The sequence below is a fragment of the Plecotus auritus genome (genome assembly GCF_963455305.1).
Source record: "Plecotus auritus genome assembly, chromosome: 6".
Classification (NCBI taxonomy): domain Eukaryota; kingdom Metazoa; phylum Chordata; class Mammalia; order Chiroptera; family Vespertilionidae; genus Plecotus; species Plecotus auritus.
Window position 1 is genome coordinate 152,954,849 of NC_137773.1, and position 12,936 is coordinate 152,967,784.

At 43.3% G+C, this 12,936-nt stretch overlaps 1 protein-coding gene across 1 annotated transcript in view; it reads right to left on the reverse strand.

The window, feature by feature from the left end:
* Positions 1 to 750: 750 nt before the first annotated feature.
* COL6A5 (collagen type VI alpha 5 chain) overlaps positions 751 to 12,936 on the reverse strand; it is a gene marked incomplete at its 5' end in the record, with an annotated part of 83,147 nt that continues 70,961 nt past the window's right edge. The window contains 4 exon segments of the mRNA XM_080672233.1: positions 751 to 777; positions 6,155 to 6,399; positions 7,157 to 7,253; positions 9,416 to 10,105. Coding sequence (XP_080528359.1) covers positions 6,165 to 6,399; positions 7,157 to 7,253; positions 9,416 to 10,105 — 1,022 coding nt within the window. The 3' untranslated portion in view covers positions 751 to 777; positions 6,155 to 6,164.

Here is a 12,936-nt window from a genome sequence, read left to right on the forward strand (position 1 = left end):
CTCTTGCTACATTGTAATTCCCAAGAACAGCTCTGGTCTTACAGAGTACTCTTGCTATTCCAATGTTTTGTTTTGTTGCAGCAAAATCAAGTACACACAAAGCATGCAAAGACATAAAACAAATGATCAGAGCACAAAACAGCAGTTCAGCAAATTAGCTCATCGCTCTTCTTGCTTCCTCACAAATTCCATTCTTTTGCAAATGCCCTGGTAAAGAGCAAGCCTTGACTATGGTTGGGTGGATTTCACAGGGCAAGCAGTAAGAGATGCAATTTAGGGTCATGGCGGAATTGAAGACACGGGCATGAGTTTCCAGTTCTGTGAATAAATAGGAGACATTCCTAGGAAGTTCTAATTCTAACTGCTTTTTGCTCAAGAGTCCAATTCGAGATATAGATGTGATGAAAATTATGACAAAAATCTTCCTTAGGCAGATATATCATCGGAATTGATGCCTGAACTCTACAGAGTTGGCAAAGAAAAGATTCAGTTGACTCTTCAAGGTCAGTTGTCTCAGTTCTCAGGAGAAATTAAATCATCCCCAGTTTCTCAGTTCTGCTCACTGATGCCTTCACTCAGAAAAGTCTTTCCCGCAGATTTGAACAGGACAAATTCAGTATATTATTAGCCAATTGTAAAAGTTGAAAAATTCCTGCAACTTACCCCTCCACCTTTAAGGGAAAATTTATTTATACTTTCTGGTTAGGGCCACAGGGATTTAAACATGCCAATGGCGCTAACTTCTTTTCTGCTATGATCATCGTGTGTCCTCACCAGCTGCAAAACATAAAAATATGATTGCTCTTAGATTAGTTTAAAATGTTATCTCTAGAGACTATTGCTTTATATGCCACACATAAAATAAACACACATGGTTTTTGCCATTTTCAGTAGTCAAAATAAAAGCTCAATTCAGGGCTTTTATTGTAATAATAGATGCAAATGAGCAATATATAAGTACAACTATTATAGATATACTTCTTCCTGGAAAAACGCTGATATATTCATGATCTGAAATTCCATGCGTAGCACATTCAGTGGCTGGTATCATTGAATCGAAGCTAGAAGGAATGTGTGGTAGACAGTGTCAGGGCTCTGCCCAGAACCCCTCTGATCTTTTTATGACATTAATTTCTCAACAACATTCCTTCTCCTCTTATTCCTCTTCCCTCCTTGACCATCTCCCTACCCCCACCCCCATGTGAGCTTTTGCTTCTGGCATCAACACCTATTACTCTTCGCAGGGCTGCCCTGCAGCCACGGGAGCCGCTTTAACCATCTGCAGCTTGAGTACCTGGGAGTGTTCATCTCTCCCTTGGGCAGCCCTTGACCAATCAAAGATCTACAAGTGAAAAAAAACCAACTTCCTTGCCTTGGGGCAGAATGATTCTTCAGTCGAAACTCAAATGCCCTAGTGCTGAGAGGAGCAACCTAAAGCTGTCCTCTATGGCACTTTGCCCCAGATAATACCTTGTTTGGCTTCCATTCCTTCGCTGTCCTGCCTCCTCCATTCCCTTCCTGGTTTCCCGTGAGCATCTCCTCAGTAAGTTACAGGCACATGAGTCCTTAACTCAGGGTCAGCGCCAGGGAACCTGGCCCATGACAGCATCGTAGAGATGCTCCCATCTACAGACTTAAACACTCTTCCTTATGTACCCACTTCAAAGGGAAAAAATCATGTCCTCTTAACTTCCATATTTTAAAGTTGACATCTAAATATCTTTTCATTATGAGTTAAAGTACTTGAAAGGGATGTACTTTGAGTGCCTTCCTCAGTTCTCTCGCCCTTTCAGTCACCAGTCATTGACCTCCCTCAATCCAGTTCCCTGGTTGTCAATCATAATTCTCCTTTAGAATATATATGTCTGTCGGCAACACATTCTCTTAATTTTCTTTTATCTGAGAACTAGAGGCCCGGTGCACAAAATTTGTGAAGGGGGGGGGGGGGTAGGAGGGGGGTGTCCCTCAGCCCAGCCTGCACCCTCTCCAATCTGGGACCCCTCAAGGGATGTCCGACTGCCCGTTTAGGCCCGATCCCAGTAGGATTGGGCCTAAACGGGTAGTCGGACATCCCTCTCACAATCCAGAACTGCTGGCTCCCAACTGCTCACCTGCCTGCCTTCCTAATTGGCCCTAACCACTTCTGCCTGCCTGATCACCCCCTAACCACTCCCCTGCCAGCCTGATTGATGCCTAACTGCTCCCCTGCCAGCCTGTTTGCCCCCAACTGCCCTCCCCTGCAGGCCTGGTCACCCCTAACTACCCTCCCTTGCAGGCCTGGTCATCCCTATCTGCCCTCCCTTGCAGGCCTGGTCATCCCTAACTGCCCTCCCCTACTGGCCATCTTGTGGTGGCCATCTTGTGTCCACATGGGGGCAGCCATCTTTGACCACATGGGAACAGCCATCTTGTGTGTTGGAATGATGGTCAATTTGCATATTATTCTTTTATTAGATAGGATGTCTTCACTTGCTTTCATTCCAAAGGTTATAAAAGTCTGTGTTCATAGGTCTTTTTTTTCAATACTAAAGAAAAAATATATTGTTTCACTGTCCTCTAGCCTTGATAGTTTTGAATGATAAATATACAATCATTTGAATAGTTGTTTCATTCTTTTGATATATGTAGTTTTTCTCTAGACACTTAATATTTTTCTTTACCTTTTGCTTTCAGCAATATATAATGTGTCTGAGTGGGGTTTTCTTTGAGTTTTAAAATCTGTAAAGTTATATATTTTACCACTTTGGTAAGCATTTGGCCATTATTTCCTCAGATATATATATTTTTTTTTTCTGAACAAATCTAACTTACTACTTTCCTTCTGGAATGTAAATGAAACAAATGTTAGACCTTTTGATATTGTTCCACAAGTTTCTGAGGCTCTGTTCACTTTTAAAAATCTCTTCTCTTTGGATTATGTAAATAGTCTATCTTTAAGTTCATGACTCTTTCTCTGTCATTTTCACTGGGCTATTGAACCTATCAGTGAATTTTTAAATTGCAGATGTTGTATATATTTTTTAATTCTAAAATTTCCTTTTGGTTCTTCAATTGTTATCTCTATTTCTCTGCTGATGATGTCTATCTCTCTCTTCAATTCAAGTTGTTTGCTTTCTCTCATGGAGGATAGTTAAATAGCTGCATTCATGTCTTTTTAATAATTGCAACATCTGAGTCAGCTCGAGGTTGGCATCTGTTGATTGTCTTTTCTATTGAAAATAGTTCACATTTCCTGGTTCACTGTATGTCGCATAATTTTGGATTCTATTCTGAACATTTTGAGTATTCTATTGTACAGACTCCAAGTCCTATTATAATTCTCTGTAGAATTAAAAAAAAATTTTTATGGCAGGCAATCAACCAGGTAGGTTCAGAACGCAGGTGCTGTGTCACTTCTGTGGATAGTGGTTTCAATCTCAGTTTACTGTCCAAAGCCTTTGCTATCCTGTTTTGGGTCTTCCCCAACCCTGTACAACTTAGGGGAGAGCCTGGGACTTCTGCAGATCCCATAATTAGGATTAGAGGATCCCCTTTTCAAGTTCTCTTCTCTCTGGCCTTTCACTCAGCTCCAAACTGTGCCCACCTTCAAAGCAAAACCATGAGAGGAAAGAGGGAAAATATGGGAATTTCTTCCACCATCTTAGTTCTTCTGCCAAGAGAAATGGGGTCACTACTGAGTTTTGCTGGGGCCCATCCTTAGCATGAAGCCCCAGAAGAAAAGAGAAAAGAAAGCAGGAAACTCATGCCCCTTCACAATGTGTCTGCTTTTGTTCACTTTGCAGAGTTCTCAGGCAGTTGCTTTTGTGTTTTGTCCAGAGTTTTCAGTTGTAGTTAATCCGTGGGAGAAATAGGCAGCTGGCTGCGGCCTGGGATCAGAGGGCAGGCAGCTTCTTCGTCTCTCTGGCTGCAGCCAGCCTCAGGCGCTGGGGCCCGACTTCTCTAATCCCCACAGGCCCCAAGCCCTGGTGTGTGTGTATGGGGGGGGGGGCTGCTGCCATGGTTTCAGGTTAATTTGCATACTCACTCTGATTGGCTGGTAGCATAGCAGAGTGACAGTAATTTGCATGTTTCTCTTTTATTAGTATAGATATAGTGTTTTATATACATATTGCATACATACACAGTATTTTATTATATAACTACACCAAAATTTATTTCTCATATCTGCTGTTGGGTGATTTTGTACCCACTTTGGGGCTACGACAAATAGTACTGTTATGAACATTCTAGTACATGAATTTTGGTGAGTACATATTTTTAGGTTGGGTATATACATTGGAGTATAATTGCTAGGTCACAGGATATGCGTATTTTCAGCTTTAGTAGATACATAGGAATCATTATTTTAAGACTAGTGGCCCGGTGCATGAAATTCGTGCACATTAAAAGGGGGACCCAGAGCCAAGTCCCCACCCACCCACATGTGCCTCAAAATCATGTGAGACCCAGACCCGGCTGTCCCCCCCCCACATTGGGCTAGATCCAGACCCAGCCAGTCCCACCCTTGTCAAGCTCCACTGGGCAGGGGACGTAGCCTCAGGTCCCCTGGCCCGGCGCCAGGATGGGGGGCATGGCCTAAGGTCCCTCAGATGGGGCGGGGGGCGTGCCTTGAGGTCCCCTGTCAAGCCCCGCCAGGTGGGGGACATGGCCTGAGATCCCCTGTCAAGCCTCGCTGGGTAAGGGGCATGGCCTGAGGTCCCCCGTCAAGTCCCGCTGGGCATGGGGGAGCAGCCTGAGTTCCCCCAACCCAGCACTGGGGGTGCACCTTGGGTACCCCATCAAGCCCTGCTGGGTGGGGGGCATGGCCTGAGGTCCCCTGTCAAGCCCTGCCAGGCAGGGGTCATAGCCTCAGGTCCCCTGGCCTGGTGCCAGGGTGGGGGGCATGGCCTGAAGTCCCCTGTCAGGCCCCACCTGGTGGGGGGGCACGGCCTGAGGTCCCCCGGCCTGGTGCTGGGGTGGGGGGAGCAGCCTGAGATCCCCTAGCCCAGCACCAGAATGGAAAGCGCACCTTGAGGTCCCCATCAAGCCTCGCCGGGTGGGGGGCGTGGCCTGAGGTCCCCCAGCCTGGTACCAAGGCAGGAGGTGTGGCCTGAGGTCCCCCAGCCTGGTACCAAGGCAGGAGGTGTGGCCTGAGGTCCCCCAGCCTGATGCCAGGGCAGGGGGCACAGCCTAAGGTCCCCTGTCAAGCCCCATGTGGGTGGGGGAGGGCGTAGCCTCAGGTCCCTGCTGATTGCTTGTTAAGGCTCCGTAAGGGAACTTGGCCTCAGCTGTGGGTGCATCCATCTTTGTGACGGAGTGATGGTCAATTAGGATATTCCGTCTTTATTAGATAGGATAACTTCCCACCTGATTTTGGTACACAGCAAAGATTGAGAGTAGCTGCCCTGGAGCCTACGACAGATGCCTGTTCATCTATTTCTCTTTAGCTGTAGGTCCATCACCGCCTCCCCACACAGCCTAAGAAGCTGCCCTCAGCCACCACAGAGGCCTCAGAACCACAGCAGCCTGTTCTCTCCAGATGTCACTCAGCTAGGAGCCTGCATCTCAGACTGGGGAAGCCCTGGTTGCTCAGCTAGAAGGCAGCCCCTGAGGCTAGTTGCACAGTTCCTCTCCACCTCCATCATGCACAAGCGTACAGGATTGTCCTGTTTACTCAGGACCTGCAGACCTTGATCTTGCTCCTCTCACATCTCATCTCTATCCCCTGACCCCCACCAAGCATTTATACCTATTTTAGTTCTGGTTTTGTCAACACCACTGATTCCCTTTTTGCCTTTCTGGAGTTTTATCTCCCTGGCCCCTTACTTTGGGGACCCCTTGTAACCCTAGAGCAGTGGTCGGCAAACTGCGGCTCTGTTGACTAATGAGTTTGCCGACCACTGGGACAGGAGCTTAATCACAAGGAACAGCAACAGCCTGTAATTATTGGAATCGAGAGTCTAGGTCAGTGGTCGGCAAACTCATTAGTCAACAGAGCGGCAAACCGCATGTGGCTCACGAGCCGCAGTTTGCCTACCACTGCCCTAGAGGATAAGCCCCTCCATCCTATCATCTCCACCTGTCAATGAGTTCTCATTGCTCATCTTCCATCAGGAAAAAAAAAAAACAAACGAAGATACTCCAGGGTTTTCAAGTCTATTGTATTCAAGGTTACCTTTTTTATCTCATTGTTTATCATTTGCCGGAGCTGTAATTTCTTCTGAATGTGCCTCTTCCTTGTCTTTCATCATCAGTTCCCCAGCTGAAAAGAGCGAGTATAACTTCTGGATCAGATCAGTAGTGATCCCAGAACCATTCTCATCACTGCTCCCTAATACAAAGACATGCTGCTCCTGGGAACCAAATTCACCGACCGGCTCACTGTTCTCTGCCTTTATTTCATACACCTCAGGAATAAAGCTGAAGTGACAGAGAGAAGAGAGGAAAAATACATTAGCCAAGTCCCTTGCAGGATTCAATGTCAATACAGCCAGATAAATTCAAAAGGAATCAATTTTATGCATGCGATTGGAATGGTCCAAATGCAGTTGGTGGATGGAATTTGACTGAAGGGTGATTTTTTAATATTCTGAAGGGAAATTAGACATTTGCGTCAGTGGTGGAGGACTCCAGACCAATATTATTTTCATCACTGAATTTTTATTGAGTACTTAAGGGTTGTACTTTACAAAATCAAACTTAAAAGACTCTTTCTGCCAATCTTCATATGGGCTTAGTTTACTAAACGGCAAATGTTTTTCTTTTTCATGTTTTTCTGCTACTCTAAGATGGTTACATCTAACCTTTGATATTGTAAGTTTTCTGCAGTACCCCATAGGAGAGGGGGGTTATAGAGTTACTAATAAGGTATTTTAAGGGCCTCTTTTTTTTGTAAAAGCCGAAGAAAAGAAACATAGTTCTTGCTAATGTGCGTCCCATTTGGTCTTTTAGTAATACCCAATCTGTGCTGTCATCACAAACTGAGGGCATTTCTCACACACACACACACACACACACACACACACACACACACACACAACACACAACACACGCATACACATATCTCACAACCAAACTTCTTGTACCCTAAAAACTAAAACTCCATTCATTTCAAATTATTCTCTTAAGGACTGTTTCCAGCTGCATTATTACCCAAACTGTGAATTTGCCAACTCACTGTAGAGTGTTTTCAATGTCCACGTTCTCCGGGTTGGGAGAGGTGATGTTAACACACTTGGGTCTCAGATCTGCAGGAGGATAGCTGTTGATGGAACCTGGAGAGAGAGTGGCCTTGTTAATCTACATTTTTACCCTTCCGCATTCTGAGCATCACCCAAATCTAGTTCATCTTTTCCTGTGGTTGGACATGTTTTCAAGAGCAAATTAATTTTATAAAGGCCTCAGCAAAGTGGGCACTCTCTGACATCGCAATACGCCGTGGCAAAGTCAATAAGATACAGCTGTGATTGAGTCAAACATTCTCATGCTCTGTATGTCACAGGCTCGTGATATACTTCAAGGACAACTCTTAATCTCTTCTAATCATCTGTTTCTCTCCCTATAAAAGGAGGATCTTTCTAGAAGACACCATTAACAACTGAAATTGCCTGGCCCATTTATCTTGGGGTTGGAAGAAGGCACCATATTTTGCAAGTGATAAGTCTGCTACTAAATATAAATCTTGAGTTCCAAGATTCATGGAGCTTTATGAGTGCCAGAAAATCTGCAACCCCGAGATTCCCTGGTCACCTTGCAGGAGCTATGGACAACCATTCAATGTGGCCTCTGCCCCACTCCTAATCCCCAGCACAGGCCAGGATTTGCTTGCTGCTATAAGCTCTTAGGTACCAGCCGTGAGCAAACTACAGCCCGCGGGCCGGATCCGGCCCATTCGGCTGTTCTATCCGGCCCGCGGAGCCGAAAGAGTGGAGGGTTCTCTTGTTCTCCCCTCCGCTCCTTTACTTTGAATTTATATTAGTTCACACAAACACCCCATCCATGCTTTTGTTCCGGCCCTCCGGTCCAGTTTAAGAACCCATTGTGGCCCTCGAGTCAAAAAGTTTGCCCACCCCTGTATACCCATGTCTAAAATTACAACACATGAGGCTGGGGCAGCCACTCTCAAAGCCTCATTGTGAAGAGACACCCTTAACTCTCCTGCCTGGCTACTCCTGAGCCAGCTCTCTGGGCAGAGGCTCTGGAAGAGATCTGTGCCCAGGGTTCATATGAATTCAAGTCAGAACCAAAGGTAACTTATAATGAGGAGATAAATAAAGTCCTTGGGGAGGAGGAAGGTGGTGGTGGTGGGATATTATTTATTACAGCAGTGTCTCTTGTTGAGGGTTTAGGAATTGAAGTATAGTTTAATGGACACTCCTGGAGTCAGACTGCATGGAGTTAAGTCTAGAATTTGCCAACTACTAACTGTGAGCTTCTGAGCAATTTATTTAATGTCTCTGAACCTTAGTTTTTTTCCGTCGTAAAATGGGGATACTGATGCTTTTCTGTGAGGGCTGTACTAAGGATAAAATTCATTAAAAGAACTTAGTACATAGGAAACTTTCACAGGTCAGGGTTCAAAGACACTTTTTACCCATATGGGGGTTTTCTGACAAAGATCTTGACAGTGTAACAGTAAAGTTCAATATCAGTAAGTCCTGAGATTTTTCTTTGTGGTTTTCTCACTGCCTCCTATGCATGTCTTAGACTCTACCACTCTTGACTGAAGTGGGGATCGTGTTACTAAGTCACCTGGTGGATTGTACACAGAGGTATTAAATGTATTACAATAGCAATAGAAGGAAGCAGCCCAAGTGCCACTCAGTAGATGAGTGGATAAAAAAGCTGTGGCACATTTACACAGTGGAGTACTACTCAGCCAGAAAAAAGAATGAAATCTTACCTTTTGCGACAGCATGGATAGACCTGGAGAGTATTATGCTAAGTGAAATAAGCCAGTGAGAGAGAGACAAATACTATTTGATTTCACTTATGTGTGGAAACTAATGAAAAAAAAACCCACACTAACAAACAGAATAGAAACAGACTCATAGATACAGAGAACAGATTGATAGCTACCAGGGAGGTGGACGGGGTGGGGGAGGGGCGGGGGGGCAGGGGGGGCGGGGGTCAGGGGCTAGGTGAAAAGATGAAGGAGATTAAACAACAACAAAAAAAGACAATCTCATCAACAGACAACAATATGGTGATTACCAGAGAAAAAGGGGGGTCAGGAGAGGTAGGAGGGGGTAAAATGGTAATGGAAAAAGACTTGACTTAGGTGGTGACCACACAATACAATATACAGATGATGTATTATAGAATTATACACCTAAAACCTATATAATTTTATTAACCAATGTCAACCCAATGAATTCAATTAAAAATAAATAAAATATTTAAAAAAAGCACTAGAAGAAAAGGTTCGATAACTTACGTCTGACTGAATAGACAAATGGCTTGACAAACTTGATGATATAGTTCAAATCTGGCTTGTGGGTTCGGCCAAGCTGGACTAAGTGATGATCCAGTGGGTGGCTGGCTAATTCTTCTAATTCCTTGTCATTGTGCATTGGACCAAATGAAAACACAAATATGGAGTAGCCCTGACACTTGGCTCTCAGAGATACATTTTTTAAGACTTCCTTATCTAAGGGGTTGGTTTCTCCAGCAGATATAACAAAGATAACTTTGTTTTTCCTCAGGTTGGGGGTTCCCGCAAAGACATTGTCAATTGTCCACTGCAGGGCGTGGCCAATAAAAACATTTCCATTGAGCTGTTGAAGAGAGTCTTGGAGATGATGTTTCATTTGGTATATACTACTGTAAGTAACCAGATCAAATTCCAGGTAGACAGGGCATTCTTCCGTGTTGGGCATATAGCCTGGTGGAGAGTAGCTCAGGACGGCCACTCTGTCCCCTAAGGTGGAAGTCAGTGGATCTGGGGCAATGTGAAAGTAATCAAGCACTGAGGTTATGAAAGCTTTCACTTCCTTAAACTCATCATTTCCGACTCTTTGGGAAGCATCAATGAGGAAAGCAACATCCATGTAATATTCTTGAAGAGAGGCATCTCCAGGTTTGTAATTAAGACTTGGTTCTTCTTTTCTGCCATGGTTTTCATGTCCTGCAACAGAATAACTGACGTCACTCTTTTTAGTCTAAGGATAAACTCAGAACTCCTAGCCAAGGAAGATCAATGCACAGGATGGGGTGTTGCCATGCTTCACTCCCACACCCATGGCAGACATCACTAATCAATTACAGTACTTGTTACAAGGTTCATGTTCCAATTAGGTCTTCACACAGCGCATGCAGAGCCATTACCATTCAACAAATATTGTCACATGAAAATAATTTATTTGCTATCCCATCCCAGATCTTTGTCAAAGGATTGATTGATCCTCCAGCTATTTTCATATGTAAGATAAGAAATATGCAGCTATATTTAGTGCCTTCCTGTACAAGAACTTATAGGGGATCGAACCCACAACCTGAGTATGTGCCCTGACCAGGAATCAAACCTGCCACCTTTTGGTGAACTGAATGATGCTCCAATCAACTGAGCCATACCAGCCAGGGTGATGCTCTTTTCATTAAAACAAACAAACAAAAAAACAAAACAAAAAAAACCTTTGTTCTCCTTGAGTTTTATTTTGGAGAATTTCCATTGCTACATCTTCAAGTTCACTAATTTTTTCTTTTACCAAATCTAATTTGCCATTAATCCCAGTAGCATATTGTTTCATCTTTGACATTGCAGTTTTCATCTCTAAAAATTCTATTGAATCTTTTTTATCTTCCATGTCTCTACTTAACTTTTTAACATGGGGATGTAGTTATAGTAACTGTTTTAATATCTTTGTCTGCTAATTCTAACATTTGTGTCCATTCTGGTTTGCTTTTGAATTATTATGCTCTTGAATATGGGTCATATCTTTCTGCTTCTTTTTATGCCAAACATTGTGAAATTATAGCTTTTGGATGTGGAATACTTTCGTATTTCTATAAATATTCATGCGCTTTGTTTTGAGAGGCAGTCAAGTTACATGGAAACAATTTGGTCCTTTGGGTCTTTCTGTTATGATTTGTTAGGCAAGTCTGGTGTGGTGCTTAATTGAAGGCTTAATTATTCTCTGTTATTGAAGCAAGACCTTCCTAAGTTTTCTCCCCAGTAATTTATGAATCATAAGTTTTCCAGTTTCACTGGATGGAAAAGGCATGATTTCTGGCCCTGTGTAAGCAACTGGCACTATTCCCTAATCCCCCAGCTTCAGGTCAACTCCTCACATGTATGTGCTATCAGTACTCTGCTGAATATTGAGGGGGACCTTCTGTAGATCTCTGGAGTTCTTTCTCTGTGCAGCTCTCACCTCTCTGAAATTTTATCCTGTGAATTCTTACCACCTTGGTCTCCCTGGACTCTCAGTTCTGTCTCCTTAACTTAAGGTCTATATTGGGCACCACCTGAATTCTGCCTTCCTGCACCAGGGCCTAGGAACTCTCTCACAGCAATAACCTAGAGCAACATAGGGCTCACCTCATTTGTTTCCCATCTCTCGGGGATCCCTGTCTTTCATTTCCTGATGTCCAGCGTCTTGAAAAGTGCTGTTTCGTGTGTGTGTGTGTGTGTGTGTGTGTGTGTGTGTGTTTGTTTTTTTTCTTTTGGTAATTTCTTTCAGTTGGGAGGTAAATCCAGTTCCTGTTACTCCATCTTGGGCATTTCTAATAGATGGTAACTGACCATCTTGTTTGAGATATATCTATGTTCTCTTCCTTCTTGCAAAGGGCTAAGAACTGGTCACTTATGTACCTGATTTTTCTTTTATCAATACCTGTGTAGTAAATTGAACAGGATTTTGCATTTCACAAGTATGATTGAAATTTATGGGCCTCTCATTCCCCATCAGGAACATAGTTTCAAACTCTTAGAATTTTTGATCATGATGTAGGTCCCTTATGATTAAATTACTAAATATAAAACTGGGAGTGCAGAAAGAGCATATATTTTATATTCTTATTTGCAGTGAATTTTAGATAATATACTTTAGCCCTAAAATGTTATCACAAAAAAAAAACAAAAAACACATTTCTAGAGTTCTTGGCTACAGTGTATTAGGAACTATGAAGATTAGTTAAATGGACCTTTCTGTCATTTTGTCGTGTATGATTCTGGAGCTGACTATTCACTAACTGCTCTGCAAAAGAATCTCTGTTTTCCAACTACAGCGTTTCAGCTCCTTTTAGAAGGCCGATCAATACACTTCGTTAAAACACGAGAAAAAGCATTTCATAAATGTTCTAGTAGAATAGGAAGGGCTGACTTACCGGGTTAGTGAAAAACTCTTTCACACATGCCCATACCAGAAATATTATTTTGCCCCCCGGCTGCCCCAACATTCTCTTTATATGTGAGGAAAATCTCAATCCTTTTCCAAAGTACCCAGCAGAACTATTCTCTAATGAGGTGTATTTCACCTATAAAATTATTTATAGGATTAGCATGAGAATCTAAGAAGCTAAATGTAGATGATTATTTCTTGAAAACTCTAAAATTTAGTCTAACGTAAGGTGTGATTATTTTACTTTGAGTCTAAATTCATCTCATTTAGGGAGACTGGACATTCAAAAATACGTTCCTTCAAGGAAACCTGGCAGAAGTAAGAATAAAATATACCCACAGCTCATAACAATTCTGTGTATTTTCTGGAAATGTCACCAAGCCAAATTCCCGTCTTCAAGCCTGAATAATTTCCTCAGAATGGCAGAGGAGAAAGGGCTGGCTCACTTTATTACTGACAAGGCTTGGAAGGAATGAGGAATCCGCCTGAATTTCCAGGGAAGCGGCCCCAGAGATTAGTCTAAGTGTGGCCAAGATTTAAGCCACAATGCCAGGTGCAGTGCAGGAACTTTAGGGAGAAGCGGAGGTGGAAAGGGAATTTAGGGCGAAGGGAGACT